Source organism: Osmerus mordax, chromosome 20, assembly GCF_038355195.1.
Source record: "Osmerus mordax isolate fOsmMor3 chromosome 20, fOsmMor3.pri, whole genome shotgun sequence".
In the NCBI taxonomy this organism is placed as follows: Eukaryota; Metazoa; Chordata; class Actinopteri; order Osmeriformes; family Osmeridae; genus Osmerus; species Osmerus mordax.
Genome location: NC_090069.1, coordinates 7,852,350 through 7,868,591, shown reverse-complemented (window position 1 = coordinate 7,868,591; position 16,242 = coordinate 7,852,350). Strand labels below are relative to the sequence as shown.

Genomic DNA, 16,242 nt, shown 5'->3' with positions numbered 1-16,242 from the left:
TTCAGTTCTCATTAAGGGATGCTCATCTCACCTGTTGTGTTGTCAGAAAATGCGTACTATTGATGCAACTGTTGAACGTGGAAGATTTGGTTGCACCCTTAGACCAGCTTCTCTCAAAGAGAGACCATGATTTACATTTACATTTAGTCATTTAGCAGACGCTCTTATCCAGATTTACTACATGGTCAATAATTGTTGCTCTTATCTCATCGGAGATCACCTTCCTCTCCTTTGTCCTCCACGCACTCTCCCTCTCTGAACCGCTCTTCTTTGATCCATATTGGCCAACAAATTCTGTTCCAAACTATCCCCTTTTATACTAAATCATGGTAATGAGACTAAGGCAGAACACCTGGGTGGAATTTCAGCTAAAATTGAAATTAGCTTGTAATGATTATTTGTTTAATTTTTGGCTATAAAATTGAGAATATTTTTAAATAATTACTGCATAAATGCTTGGAATTTGCCAGCATTCTGTTTTGAATGTGTTTTTAATCATTATGAATGCAGTGTGTTAGCATTAGAAAAAACTGCTAAAAATGCATAGTATTTTGCAAGTTGTGGAGTACGAATGGGAAAAGAGTTCCAGAATTTTGAAAAGTGTAGTCACTGAATGCATTTTGTCTGAAAGCAATGAAAAATTGTTCACAGTTTGGTCTGCATTGACTTCTGTTTCGCTGACTGTGTGAAGAGTTTTGAAAATGTGGTTTCAGTATTGAACAATGCTTGTTAGCAACTGGAAAAAAACTGGAAATGCAATTGTACTGCCATCTATAGGCTAAAGGTTTTACACATGTTGGAGCCCTCATTTAAAGAAGTCAACTATGTTACAAATGAACTGTGAGGTCAGGTTGCTCATTTCTATACCACATCCCAGAAAACATACTCATTCAAATACAGCAAAGTACATATATACTTTAATATAATAAAGCTGAACTAATTACCAAGTGGCTGTTATATCAAACATGACAAATGAAACAATCAGATGAATCAATCCACAAATGTAAATCAAGTTGTTTCGAAGGATCCTTATTGAAACAAATTGCAAGCATATTGTATCATAAAAACTTTGCCCTTTGACCAGCCTTCTTTCTGTAACTCATCAAATGGTAAATCCTAAAACTTACTGATGTCAACCAAAAACTCTAGTGTCTAAAGCTCTTAAGGCCCTGTAAAGTTATTAAATAATTTCTGAAAATGATTATAAATATTCTTTTTTTACAAAGAAAGATCTATTGACATTCTTTCAGGAGTCAAAAGCAGATGGCCAGGACATGGGGGAGGACTTGGACTTGGCCCCCGGGCGCCACTGAATTGACTGCCCACTGCTCCTGCCTGGCTGCCCTGGAAGGAAGGACAGCAGGATGGGACACGTGTGTGTCCAACGTTTGCTAGATGACATGATTCTTCTTTTATTTTTTCAGATCCATCCAAAACCATTATTATTATTCCAGCCTGAAAAACCTAATTCAAAATCAACATTTAACAATCAACTTCAAGAGGCATGGAGAAGGTGATTGTTTAAGATGTAGCCTACTGTATCCAGGGCTGGACAGGGACAAAAAAATTGCCCTGGCATTTTTGCTCAGACCGGCCTACCACAATCGGTCGGACACCACCCACCAGAGCCATAGAAAAAAGAGAGTTGCGACACGCTTTGATCTCGCCGACACGTGATCACGTGGTTCATGTAGCTCGCTGTAGTTCCAAAAAAAACCCACTGCCACTGAAGCTGGCCAACGGAAGTCGCTTTCTCAACCAAATGATGAATGAAACGGTTAAAGAAATCCGATATTCTGGCCATCTTCAGCAGACTCGTATCTACAAAAGGCAGTCCTCCCTGACGTGTTTGGTGTAGAATGGAGTGAAATACAACATTGTGAACACTCACTGACAGTGAAACACAGGAAAAAAGCTAGAGCTTTTTTTGTCACGTGGTTCCGGTAGCTCGCTGTAGTTAAACAAAAACCCCAGTGCTGTTAACCTGTTTGAATGGTTTTCGGCAGGACAGACAGCAGAACCATCTCGATTCACGGGCATTTTCGGTATATTAACACAATGTCAATTGGTTACTGGTGTGTGGTATCATGTGTGTCTGATACTTTATTAACATGTATGTATTACATGAACTTATAATACAGCGCAATATTGTGAAGCAGAGCTAGAAATGGCTATGCTACCATACTGTACTGTACCAAACAGTAGCCTAATGAGGACTATATTGTTCCACTTAACGTTTAACCATCGACTGTTGAAGTAAATTGGACTTGTTAAAGGTTTTTTTATTCATCAGCCCACTTACAATTTACCACATTAACAACACATATTTGTAGTAGTTGATGCAAGTTTAATCTAACCATTATCACCAGCAACTGCTCAATTTAAGACAAGAAAGGAGTTTGATAAATCGAACAGAATAAACAAGGCAACCAACTGTATTCAATAAAACATTTTATTGTACAATATGTCCAGTGTTCTTCCATTCCTTCTGTTTGTAGTGATCCGGTGATCTTCTGGCTATGATACTTGTACATGTACAGCTAGCTAGAGTAAAAGTGTTGCTTACGTAGACCTACAGTCTAGCTCCAACTGCATTTAGAATCTAACAAGCTTACGATAAACTTTAACTAAAGCTGGCTATACAAAATACTACTAATAACAATTGATATGTGGTGGTCGAAATATGAAATAATGCAGGATTTTCGTGAATTTACCAGCTAACTTGCTTCGGACCCCTTAATCTGCAATTCATTGTTGCTAGCTCTACTAACTAGGCTAATAAGAGCTCTATAGAAGACTTACTTTGTATGCCAACGAACACCAATAACTAGAACTAATTTGACAGACTATAAGCCAACTGACTTCTGGTTATGATACACGTGCTCTCTAGCTAGCTTCAGTAAAAGTGTTGCTTACTAAACCTACAGTCTAGCTCTAACTGCGTTTCGAATCAAACAAGCTATAATCTTACGATAAACTTTATCTAAAGCTAGCTATATGAAATAATAATAATAATTGATATGTGGTGGTAAAAATATGAAAAAATGAAGGACTTTGATCAATTTACCAGCTAACTTGCTTCGGAGACACTGAAAATGAATGGGGTTGAACGGTGGAAAATGCAACGTTTGGAACTACAGGTCGCATGTGACCTGTAGTTCCAAACCTCGATAACATGGGAGTCTATGGAAGTGTAGCAACTCTCTTTTTCTATGGCTCTGCCACCCACCAGTACACCAAAACAGTTAACAGATGTGATTGGGCCAGCCCAGTGTCCGTATGGAATTAACCAATGGGCCGCTGTCCCTGCTTTATGGGCCGGTCGTTGGCCAATTTTAAGTTTATAAAAAATACATATATAAAGATTTATATTAAATATCATATCGGCCACAAGTGCGCCGTCCAGATTACCAGTCCAGGCCTGACTGTACCTAATTTGGCTCACCAGTGGAAGGGCGTCATACGCTGTTCAGCGCCAAAGCATACCGCAAGGCTAAATTGAAGAAGAAGTAGGAAACTGACGTTTTATCACGTGGTGTAAAATGGCGTCAGGGCAACAGTGGGTGCTAGTGGAAATGGTGCAGGCATTCTACGAGGTAAATTTGTTTCCATGATTAGCTGTGTTTAATTTGCGACTTAATCAATTGTAGTGTGTGTCGGACAAAAGTTCAGTTGTTTAGAAACGCCAGCTAGCCAGATTTGATTGTTTTACTGGAGACAAGATTGACAGATGGCTGTGGCCAATACCTGTCGAGGTACGGATGTGCTTTTACTTTTGAGTCCAATGATGGTGAGAAGATTTCACTTCGAGATTTTCTCCTAAGAAACAGGAAGTTAACTGAAATGAATTTTAATCTATTTAACACCACTCTATTTACAGCATTCATTCAAAGTTGAAATACTTTTGGATTACACGCAATTCAGCACGTTTTTAGTTGTTGCTAAATGACATTGTGCTGTAGTATCACTGTTAAATTGTAGAGTATCTTGTTAGCTTCAGCTCAGTCTTGTTGGCTAGACTGGAAATTCCAAAGAAACGCCCTATTGGGCTTTTTGATTGCGTCAACATAGCATAGCCACTAGACCAGGGGTCCCCAAACTTTTTTCTGCAAGAGCCACAACTTTTCCTTTCTTTAATGTGGTGCCAGGTCGGTCTGGAGATTTTATTATGATTTTAAATGTATTTATTATGCTAGATTCGTTTATTTTTGTCATGCACCGTACATCCGTAGCTACATATCAAGGGATATATAGCCTGTTAAAAGAGCATTATTACTATCGTAATGACCTTTTTTCATATTCATTAAATCAAAACATTTACTTAATTATGCAGTGTGAACATTTTTTTTTAAATATTTTTTTTATAAATAAAAATGTCTGGCCGATCCAAATTCATAGTTTGGGGACCCCTGCACTAGACAGACGAACTCTTAAAGATGTCCAAGTCTCAATCATGCATTTTGGGTGTTCCTTCCCTAGTCCCTACACTGTTCAGTGTGTTGTTCCCTCCCCTGTTCCTTTATCATCCTATTAGTACATGTTGATGGAACCTCTGGATAAGAGCATCTGCTAAATGACTAAATGTGAACCACAAAAATAAATCAAAGGTTTCATGTTTCTCTTCACAGGCACCTGCTTACCATCTGATCTTGGAAGGGATCCTTATCTTATGGATCATCAGACTCCTGTTTTCCAAAACCTACAAACTTCAGGAACGTTCTGATCTTAATGAGAAGGTAACAGAAAGCAGTACAAAAAATCTTGGAAAGTCAGATCTCCATCAAAAATAATTTAGATTGCTTGACGGCTTGCTTAGCACAATTTAACAATGCAATACTCTCAGAAATACCAAAAGCTCAGTCTGGTTTTATTTTGCTCAAGTAATTTGACCTGGAGACGTTTATAGTCTGTTTTTAATGTGGTGTTTGTCCACCACAGGAAAAAGAGGAATTGATTGAAGAATGGCAACCAGAACCTCTTGTTCCTCCTGTTTCCAAAGACCACCCTTCACTAAATTATGATATTGTAACAGGGTTAGTAAATTATATTAGTATTTTGTATAAAAGTTTTTATAAAAGTAGTATTTTGTGTAAAAGTAGGGTATTTGCTACAAGCTCTGGATAAGAGCGTTTGCTAAATGACTAAATGTAAGTACCACTCAGTGGGCTACAAATGTGGGCTACTGATTACCACTTTTAGCAACAGTAGCCAATGCCAAGTTTTTGTGATCTACACCTGAGCTAATGAGTCAAATTTTGGTTTTAACTGTGTTGTTTTTAGCTAATGGAAATACATTATTTTTTTCAGCCCACCAAGCCACAGAATCATTGTTAATGGAAAAGAGTGCATTAACTTTGCCTCATTTAACTTCTTGGGTTTTCTCGACAATGAGCGGGTGATGGTTGGTAGTTAAATTATATTGTCTTTAAGTTATTAGTATGACACAGGCCATTTGTAGTTAACTTATCCAATTTTACCATCTTTCCTTGCAGCAAAAGGCCCTTGCATCTCTCAAGAAGTATGGTGTTGGTACTTGTGGCCCAAGAGGATTCTATGGAACCTTTGGTACGTCAACAAACCAAAACACCACCAAAAAACAGAATGTTTATTTTCATTGGATATACCCCAGTCAATAGTCATGAATGTAAACTGAAATTATACTATTATCTCAGTCCCTGGCAGTGCTCAACCTTAAGTTGTCCTCTTATCCGGGATAAACACTTTTTTTGTTAGACAAATGGAAAGTTAAAATACTATGCATAGTTTGTTTTAAAAAAATGTGCAAAGCTTTGTTAAACTGGGTTTTGTGTCAATACAGATGTACATTTGGAACTGGAGGATCGCTTGGCCAAGTTCATGCGAACAGAAGAGGCCATTATCTATTCCTATGGCTTTGCAACAATTGCAAGTGCAATACCTGCATATTCCAAGAGAGGGGATATAGTGTTTGTGTAAGTGCCTTTTTTAGACTAATTTTGGAATTCTTGAACAGATTTCTGATGAGCATGTGTGATTATCCAGGGATGAAGCGGCATGCTTCTCTATACAGAAGGGCCTTCAAGCCTCCCGCAGTTTCATCAAATACTTCAAGCACAATGACATGGATGACCTTGAGCGACTCCTCAAAGAGCAGGAGATTGAGGATCAGAAGGTTAGAAAGCAGCAGCCATTTTGTAATGCCATCTTTGACAGATATCGACATTTTGAAAGCTTGAAAGCAGAAATAAAACATAACTTGAATTTTCTTCCAGAACCTTCGGAAAGCTAAAGTAACCAGGAGATTTATCGTAGTTGAGGGGCTGTACATAAACACAGCAGATGTGTGTCCTCTCCCAGAACTGGTGAGATACAACTAGTCTGTATGCTGTGTGATTGGATGTTGTAAAAACTTAAATAATTGTACTTATTGGCCTATGTTATGGCACTGGTTGATGATGTACAGGAAATCTGATGCAAAGATTGCTCATAATGGCTTTTAATGCTAATTTGTTCATGTGCACCAGGTGAAGCTGAAATACAAGTACAAAGTACGCATCTTCTTGGAGGAGAGCGTGTCATTTGGTGTACTTGGCGAGCATGGACGTGGGGTTACCGAACACTTTGGGGTCAATGTGAGTGTGAAGTTTATTTGAATATATATTACAATTATTTACAATTGTGTTCATTTGAATTCCATTCTGCTGAAATATCAACTAAGGGTTCTAGTTTGTCTGCTTTTAGATTGACGATATAGACCTTATCAGTGCAAACATGGAAAACGCTGTGGCCTCCATAGGTGGCTTCTGCTGTGGAAGGTCGTTTGTCATAGACCATCAGGTACAGTCTATTGGATTTGACACGTATTTACTTTGTCACAAACATAGTAAGAGTAATTGACCATTGTTCAATTGCTTATTGGCTACTCCTTTCGGATAAAATAGACATTCATTCCCTGACGACAGTCCTATCAGACATTCAATATGGTACATTTTATGATTAAAGGTAATACACATATCCAAGTCAGGAGTTGGACTTCAGTAGCACTGAATAAATAGTGAATACTTATTGTTTTTGTTATCGAAGTGTTTGTTTTTTACGGAAGCTAAGTGTTTGTGTCTGTCTGTTATAGCGTCTGTCAGGTCAGGGATACTGTTTCTCTGCCTCCCTACCCCCGATGCTTGCTGCTGCTGCCATTGAAGCCCTCAACATCATGGAGGAGGACCCGGGTATACACTCACGCGCACACACACAGTCTAAATAAGTACAACATCCCTGTCTCCCCCGAAAAGGTTTGCATTCATTATTTCCCCCCCCCCCTCCCCTCGTACTTATATCCAGATTTTTCATAGTAAGCCTGGCATTATCTGTTCAAGAGAACAGAGAACTTATTGACAAGTGTGTTTTTGTAGTTACAATAAATGGCTCCAGGCTTTGCTTCAGTGAATTTGCAGGGCTTTAGGGAAAGTGTGCACACACCTGACAACCTGGACAGCTTCTCTTTGCTGACTACTCCCAGAAACGTAACTTCAAAAAAGGCCCCCAAAGGATAACTTTGTTTGTGTGGTTGTGTGTATGCAATATGCTGTTTACTCTATTGGTGCAAGAATATGTGCAGAAGTGCTTGATATGTCTGATACAATATTGAAAAAAGACAATACATATCACACATGTCTTACACTGAGAGTATGGAGTAGGTTTGAGTGCACTTGCCACCATTGAGCATCCCCCAATCTCTCTTGGAAGGTAAAATAATTACCGTCCACCAGTTGGAATTTTCACTATCTGAGAGTGGAAAATGCTGGAGATGCTGAAGTTCCCTTTCTTCTTTCTTTCAGGTATTTTTTCTGTACTGAGGGAAAAGTGCAAACATGTCCACTCTGCATTGCAGGGGTAAGATAAATCTGCCATTATTTGTTTTCATTCATTTTGTGTGTTTTATTCTGTGACTACAATCACACAGACTTGTAATAAACATGTTAACAGTTTACATATCTATGCAGTATATTTACAATAATGTATTTTCCGTTCAAGTATTGACATTCATAAAGGTTGGTTTGGTTAGAAGAGAAATGTCAGTGTGTGCACATTTTTTTATTTAAGCAATCACATTGAAATACAGAATAATTTCTGAATCCACTGTAGTTCCTATTTGATGGAAACATTTATGTAAATTGAAGGATTATGGAATACTTATGGAAGGTTTAGAAAATAAATTTTTGTTGCTCAACAAATGTAAACCAAAGTCAGGAATCTCAGATTAATTGATCATTAACAACAATTACTTTGTTGTTAACGATCTCATCAGCCCAATAAGATAAATCTCAACAGTACTCTATTCTGTATTGTGTGATTATGTTTATTTTTTCAGTTCTTAAATTCATAGATTATTTCAAACGTGAATCAGAATCAGCTTTATTCCCCAAGCAAGTTTGCACAAACAAGGAATTTACTATGGCAGGAAGGTGCATACGGTAAACATATAAGAGTTTTAAATATAAAATGTACAACAGTATCTAAAATAATTCTAACCAGTACTATACAAAGACTGTGCTTCTGTGTTTTACATACACATTGTCTTTCTGGTTATGTTAACATTCTGCCGTGTCTGTTTATCGTGCTGTCTTGCTTCATCCTAATTGTACATCTCACAAATCTCTTATGTTCAATTCCACCCTGCTTAAATTGGCTGTTTACATTTTACTGAGACTCTGTAGAGGCAATGCATGAAAATGTTGTGGATAACTGTACCACAGTGATGTAAGGAGTATTTAAAATCTGAAATGTAAAGCATTTGGAAGTCAGCAGGGGATTTCTTGGAATTGCAACAAACAGATCAGGATCCTGTAAGAACTTCTTCATGAAAACAATATTTTAAACATAGGTTCAGTTCAAATAAATCAATAAGTGTTGGGATTCACAGTATGTTCCATGGTTTGGGTTATAAGTTGTTTGATATAATACTGAACTGAATCATGTTTCCCCATACAATGTCACTGTAACTGGGGCAAAGATTAGGACGATTCTAAGGGCCCTGGTCAGACAGGGGGCCCAGCAGAACACCATACTTTCCTGTATGATTTGGGGCTTGGGTTCCAGAGTTCAAATTAGTCAGGGGGCCCAGAAACCCTAGCGTAAAACCCTGTCTCCAATCTTCACCTAAAACCTCATTGCTCGTTCAGTTTCATTTTCTGCGTTGCAGAACACCTGGTCTGAAGGTGGTTGGGAAGTCTTTCGCCCCTGCACTTCACCTGCAGCTGGAGAGAAGCTCTGGATCCAGAGAGACTGATGTGAAAACTCTCCGCAACATTGTAGATTATGTAAGGAACTTTTCTTTCCAACTAAAAAGTTTGCTGTTTGGTTTTAGGTGAAGTGAGTGTTTTCACTGTCCCTCATCAATGGAATTATTTATCCTTAAGTTATAATTTTCGTACAGTGGAAATGGGAATTAACCTTACTTGTGAGGTGGTTTGTTATGAATCCAGCTCTCGCAAAGTTAAATGGGAATGGCATAGAGCTGGAATTCAATTTTATCTCCTTGAGTTTGTGTGTAGGCCTAACTTTTTTATTTTTTATTTGCCAGTGTTTGGACAGACAGGTGGCGCTCACCCTGGCTCGGTACCTAGAGAAAGAAGAGCGATTCCTCCCTCAACCTACGTAAGTGCCAAACAGCATCATGTAGTGGTATTAGTTTGTTAGTTACATTTACATTTAGTCATTTAGCAGACACTCTTATCCAGAGCGACTTACAGTAAGTACAGGGACATTCCCCCGAGGCAAGTAGGGTGAAGTGCCTTGCCCAAGGACACAACGTCATTTGCATGGTGGGGAATCGAACCGGCAACCTTCTGATTACTAGCCCGATTCCCTAACCGCTCAGCCACCTGACAGCCACGTTACGCTTAACCTGAGTACTCTCGTTCATTTTAAATTCTCTGTTTGCAAGAATTCCCTTCAGTTAAGGAAGCGGTGAATGCATGTTGTCACCTGCCTATGATTTCTGTGAATGTATAAGCTGTAAGTTAAGAACGTTTCTTAACAAATTGCACTGGCTGGACATCTTCTCTAAAAGTAACAGTAATACATTGTAAGACAAACTAGAACACTTGAAATCAATCCAGCAGCTATGCAATGCCACCACCGCATGTTTTGACAACATAATGTCTCCACAGCATTCGTGTGGTGGTAACTATCGAGCAGACAGAAGATGAGATTGAGAAAGCTGCATCCTGTATCAGGGAAGCAGCTCTGGCATTACTCAAATGATTCCCTGTTTCGACTGCAACGGAACCTGGATTTCTCAACCGTCTAACACTCACAGGGTCCACCTGTTGGCCTGCCAGAGTATAAGGGGAGAGGGATCGTCCATACAAGGTTTTCTCATCCAAAAACTAAAGGCTCGGAAGACATGAACAGTGGATGACCATGTGACATGAGGAGCTATGTCAATACCTAATACTTTATCTTTCCTTCTTGCAGCTACTTATTGTTGATTTGATCTTTGCCTTAACTTTTGTTCTTGTGTTTTTTTTGTACTGTATCCCAGATATGTTTAATTTTCTTATTAGATCTGTGAATGTACAAAATGGACCTTATTTTGAGTTTGGGAATATTTTACTTTGAATTATGGTTAGGTCTTAAACAACTCATACAAATATAAATTCTATTTTAGAATTCTGTATCCAAATGACTACATTACATATGTTGTTTTCAAAAAGCTTGTGTTAATGTGAACAAGATTTCCTATTTTGACCAAAGGCAGACCTTGAATATTCCTGCTCCATGATATATTTTTCTTACCGTCTTTTGGCTACTACTGAATATTCTTTTTCAAGGGGTCACTAATTTAAAGTTTATTTAGTTTAAATTCATGCATCTCATACCACTTGAACTGATATTACATTTTACTTTATTTTACATAAGTTAGCCTAGGCCATTTTTTATTACTTTGTTAAATGTTGTTCATGAATAATCGATTTTAAATCGATTTGTTTGCAATTTAACTGCCATTGTTGAATCACAGGATTGTTACTCAAGTCTTTGTTTTCAAGTCTTGTGCAAAATGTGGTGATTACATACATGTTATGCTTGCAGATTTTTCTGCTTTAATCAACTTGCACTATTGTAGACTAATGGACATCAATCTCTATTTCACCCTAAAGCCAGCTTTATAGCCATTATTACTGTGTATAGGCTATCACAATTTTAAGCCTATTGTACGTTGCATACAAAATGCAGTTTGTGCCTTTTGTGTTGCTGCTAACCTAATGAATGAATATTAGTCAAATAAATTGGGCAAAGTGGGTGGTTAGCCATTTAGTGACTGTTTTTGTGCTGGGGTTGTACACTATCTAGGTACATATTACATGTCATTTTGTCGCTGTAGTTTCCCTAGTAACCTTTGTGTTCTAAATAGTAACCTACTTAATACAGCTCTGGAAAAGAATGACCACTGCACCTTTTTCTTGCCTTAATTTTTTTTTGGGAGAAGGTCAATTTTGAGTGAAGAACAGAAGTGTAAAATAGAAGAAAAAAAAAAAAGTTGTGTCACCAACGTTTAAAAGATTCCACCCCTAGATGGCGTGTCTTTCCCAAGAAAGCAGTCCCTCTTTTGGAGAGCGATTCAAGATAGTCTACGTCATGTGTTGAGCACGTTCACTTTTCAGCAAGGATACCTTGGTTGCATAGGAAAAGATCGACTCTCGACGCTCTCAATTTGCCGCAAGGGATGCAAGTTACACTTTTTTGGTCTCCCAAATGCAACAAAGAGGGTTTTTATAGCATACCTTCCATTTAAAAATTTGAACTCCCTGATGATTTAGGAATGTGTTTTTTCTTCTCGGATCTTTGGTGATTTCAACAACAGAATTTGTCCCTCCACTAGAACAATCTCCAAAGCAGAATTGTAAATCGGATGCGACCCTGAGGTCAAGTTTCATATAACTGACGAGTCCACCCAGGAGCAATGGCAAGGATAATGGCTGATGTGCTTATCAACTCGGTTAAAACTTTACTTCTGGCTGTCGTCGTAGCTCAAAGTTGGAGATGCACAGGTACGTGTCCATGTGATGGGAACTTGAGTGATAAAATAAATTGTGAAAAGAATTGAGGTCATAAGGATATTTAACTGGAATGACTAATTGTTCAATTCTTCTGAAGAAAGACGTTTCCCCCACGATCTGCACATCTTCAAGGGTGCAAGAGAGTCTTAGTTCACCTTTATGTCATGCACAAATGTGATTTCTTGAACTGATTATTTTTTTACTTGGGTGCGTTCGTCTATATTAAGGCGTTTTGTAAAATCAATCCACAATACCCTGTTTTGGGTGTTTATAAATGTAACAGACTGCTTGGTTGCACCTAAAAAGCTAGTTGTAATAAAACAATGGGGAAAAAAGTCTTAACTATTGAGTAAAATCCAAATAATTGACAGAAATGTATTAGGGTATAGCAAAGTCGAATAACGTTGGTTATGTTAATATTCGAGACTTGGCAGACTTCCCAATTAATTTACTCTCAGTAGGAGTGAGATGTTGAGATCTCCTGTACTTTTCTTTGGTCTCCAAGTTGTGCAATTGGGTGTCAAGTCAGGGGGGATGGGCCCCTGATTAGCGCACTATCACTCTATATAGTTATGTCGTTTGCTCTAGGAAAAGCTTCGGACTTCATTTGTAGCTATGGTGGACTACCATGGTAAGTACTGGCTAAACTAATGTTAATGGTAAAAGCAGTCATTTGATTGAAGAAAAAGGTTATGGATGTGACTTTGAAAGTTGCTTTCAATTTCTGTAGAATTGTAATTATAAATGGGGCTAGTTAATTTTACTATTCCCTTAAATGTACAATTTCCATAAACTAGTCCTATTCCGATAGTTGGTAGAACTGTCTTACTAGGGCTTTGGTTATAAATAGAATTGCAAATTGATGTAGATGGGGCTAGGACAGGTTTCCCATGGCCTTGGGAGGTGCAAGCAGGGGGTATCCACAGAAGGATCACCTCCTTTTGCTCCTCACCCACCTCCCATCAAAAGGTGTTGGGGGACATCAAACCAGGCCATTGACATGGTAATTGATTCACTTGCTAATAGTGGCTTGTGAACCTACGGGCCATTGTCTTAGAGCCCAACAAAGGAACATTCCTTGAAGAGGAATTGTTTTTTTTTTTAAATGTGACTGGAGTAAGTCATTGAGTCCCTGAGCTGAGGACTATTCCAATTAACTGGAATGATTATGTGTATATTGTCTAAATTCTGTCTTTTATCTAGTCTTTCTTGTTAATGCAGTATTTACATGAAATTAAAGGGTTGGCTGCCTTGTGTGCAAGGCATGGCACAAGCAAGGCAACATCCAGATGAACGTTTGACTTTGTAGCTCCACTATTGACTAGATCTTTTTTTCCTATCCAAAATTAAAAGCAATTCCCTGAGTTTCCCCATTGGTGCTTAGCTTGTTACTCTCTGAAACTTGATATAGGATGGAAAAATGATGGACGTGTAGTCATGTTGTGTGTAGAATGAACTGTTGCAAAGAGGTGCCCTTTAATGACTCAATTTGATTGAGAATAATAAACATCTGTCATAGTAGGGTGGATCCCATCTGTGGTTTGTAATGGTTGGTCAACAACAGCAACATATGGTCACTAGCACACCAGGATACATGGCACACTCATTGAGGACAGATCATAAATTGTTGCAGAGCAGGGGACGTAAGCAAAGGGCAGGTTTATCTCTTTTAGAAACTTTTACTGATCCCCACAATCAACCTCACCACAGAGCTGTGAAGTGAAGCGAGAGGTAGGCATTGGACATGGTTGAAGAGTTAGCCAGAGTTCACTCTGTTAATCTTGTGTTAACCAAGGCTATGTGGGAAATCTTCAAAGAAGGCCGGTGCCCGGGGTCCAGGCCCAAAGATTTTTCTCCTTTCACAGGAGCAAAGTGGGAGTTGATCCCCTTAGCTTTTCTAAATATTTAATCCCTCCACATAACCTACATTAGGGGACTAAGAAAGGTTATTAGTGATACTTGTGTTCGTTGATATGCATTCAAATGGCCAGTGTTTAGATATTAAGTTGTGTTGCTTTGCTGACAAATGTACTGTAGGGGTTCAAGAATCAAGTGTTTCCATATCACAGTGACCTCCTGAAAGGCAGTTATAAATTGTGTCTTTGTTCTTTCTTGGAAGTTGGCCTACTTGTTAGCTGGTTATGAGTATAAGGAGAGAACTGAAACTGATATGAGAGTGATGCTTATCATGTATTTTACAGCTATGTAAGAGTTGGGGAGAGGGAAGGAATAGGCTCTAGACTAGAGCTTGTTTCTCATGCTATATTGAATACTACCATATATTACAATGACTTGATTGTTTGACTTAGAAAACCCATGGAGATGTGCATTAATAATTACATTCAGTACCCACAGCCAATCTGAATCAAGGGCACACAGTGAGCAAACTGTCAAAAAAGTCAATCCTTAGAGTCTGGCCAAGAATCCAAACATGGAAATATTGAGAAAGGTCAAATAGACGAGCTTTCTTTCAAACCAGACCAGGCTATATACATTGGCCCGAGGGACCCGGAAAAAGCCATGCTAGTCTACAGAGGCGTACACAAGACATACCTGAGGTTGTGGGAGAAGAGAGCCTGTGGTGATCTGGAGGCTTGGCTGAATGAGATCTCAGCATCACGTCATTAGATAATCTGACACATATGGAGTGCTGAGAGAGAATGAAGGATAGGAGGTGGAGGATATTTTCTTAAATGAGAATGAGAATTTGCTGCAGGAGCAGGTACTTGATTAAAATACTCTTTTTAAAATGGACATTTGAAAGCTTGGTTTCCTTCAACCGATATGTACATACGTATCAGTGACCTGTGTTATTACCTCAAAATTTGACACACTGGCATTGAATGCAGTCACCCCCCAGCACTAAGTAACAAAGAAGCCAAAGGCTCTACATAAATCAAAAGCACCTTTGAGTTCCAGTCCTAGGGAGGCACATTTTAAATGTGACGTTATCCCGTTATATAAATATTGCATTTGTTGAATACAAAAGGATCTAAAGGAACATTTGATCTCACTTCTAAGTCCAATTCTTAGGGTCAGTTTCTCCATCTTATCTGACCTCTTATATGTTATGTTATGCTAGGTTGCTTGCGTTGTCTTGTCCCAAGAAGAGTTGGTGCGATAGACTAATGCGGGAGCATCTGGGTTATGTTGTGCTATAGACTAATGCGTTCTCCAGAGAAGGGAGACTGGCGTTGGTCACGGTTTGGAATGGAAGGGAGAAAACGGGACAACGGCAGATATCGCTATTAATTTATTTTTATTTTTTATGATGACGTAGTTAAGGCGGCAGGCGTGTGTTGCTTAGGCGGCTGCCTTAACTGAAAAGTGCTGCGGGAAACCCTGAGATTGGATGTTGCCCCTGACAGCTTTAAATCTTTGCAAAAGCACATTCAGACTTTATAATCAGGAAAATAGTCTGTGAAAGAAACCACACCACCAACATTACATTTTCAGTGACAAAAGAAATACAAATGTGGTTGCCTTTTATTGGACAATATCACCCCCCAACCCTAAAGGCAAGTACACATGTTTTGTTAAATATTGAATCTCCCAAGGAACGCAGTTTATAATCAGCATGATTTTACCATTCTTAATTCTAAGTCATGCATGAAGGATAGGAGGATAAAGAAAAGAGAAGTGGATGTATTACTTTGCTGGTGACATTTTGCCTGTCTATTCTTGCACATTGTGTTATTATAGAAAACCCAAAACTAAGGTTCTGCCATTAGGGCTGTTGCTTTAACATAAACTGCTCAGCTCTGGTATTGTCTGTATTTATTTGGGGAGTCTAAAACCCTTGGTCATAATTTTTAATTGATGAGACTATTTCATATGGTTTCTGGCCCCTTGTTCCTTGAAGGGCTATGTTTACCTTGTATTACTTTGTCAGATTTTTTTCAACAGAGAAACTTACTGCATTCCATTCAATGAAAATAACTTTTTGTTCCTTATGCGAAAAAATAATATTTTCTTGGCCAAATGCTCCAGAAATGGAAAAACTCAAAGACAGGTGGCTGAGTGGTGAGGGAATCGGGCTAGTAATCCGAAGGTTGCCAGTTCGATTCCCGGTCATGCCAACTGACGTTGTGTCCTTGGGCAAGGCACTTCACCCTACTTGCCTCGGGGGAATGTCCCTGTACTTACTGTAAGTCGCTCTGGATAAGAGCGTCTGCTAAATGACAATGTAAATGTAAACTGCTTT

General features: G+C 38.7%; 1 protein-coding gene across 2 annotated transcripts; it reads left to right on the top strand.

Annotated features, from left to right (window-relative positions):
- The first annotated feature begins 3,542 nt into the window (after positions 1–3,542).
- On the top strand, positions 3,543–11,404 carry sptlc1 (serine palmitoyltransferase, long chain base subunit 1). 2 transcript variants are annotated; one of them, XM_067258541.1, is made up of 15 exons: positions 3,543–3,596; positions 4,629–4,736; positions 4,939–5,033; positions 5,308–5,401; positions 5,493–5,565; positions 5,819–5,951; positions 6,022–6,151; positions 6,252–6,341; positions 6,504–6,611; positions 6,721–6,816; positions 7,109–7,205; positions 7,815–7,869; positions 9,179–9,296; positions 9,560–9,633; positions 10,149–11,404. In XM_067258541.1, exons 1-15 carry the CDS (start codon positions 3,543–3,545, stop codon positions 10,240–10,242), a joined length of 1,419 nt encoding a protein of 472 aa, XP_067114642.1. In that variant the 3' UTR covers positions 10,243–11,404. The 2 variants fall into 2 exon arrangements, 1 of the variants encoding a protein (XP_067114642.1); XR_010879067.1 differs by lacking the exon at positions 10,149–11,404 and having other exon boundaries at positions 9,159–9,296; positions 9,560–9,591.
- Positions 11,405–16,242: the final 4,838 nt, after the last annotated feature.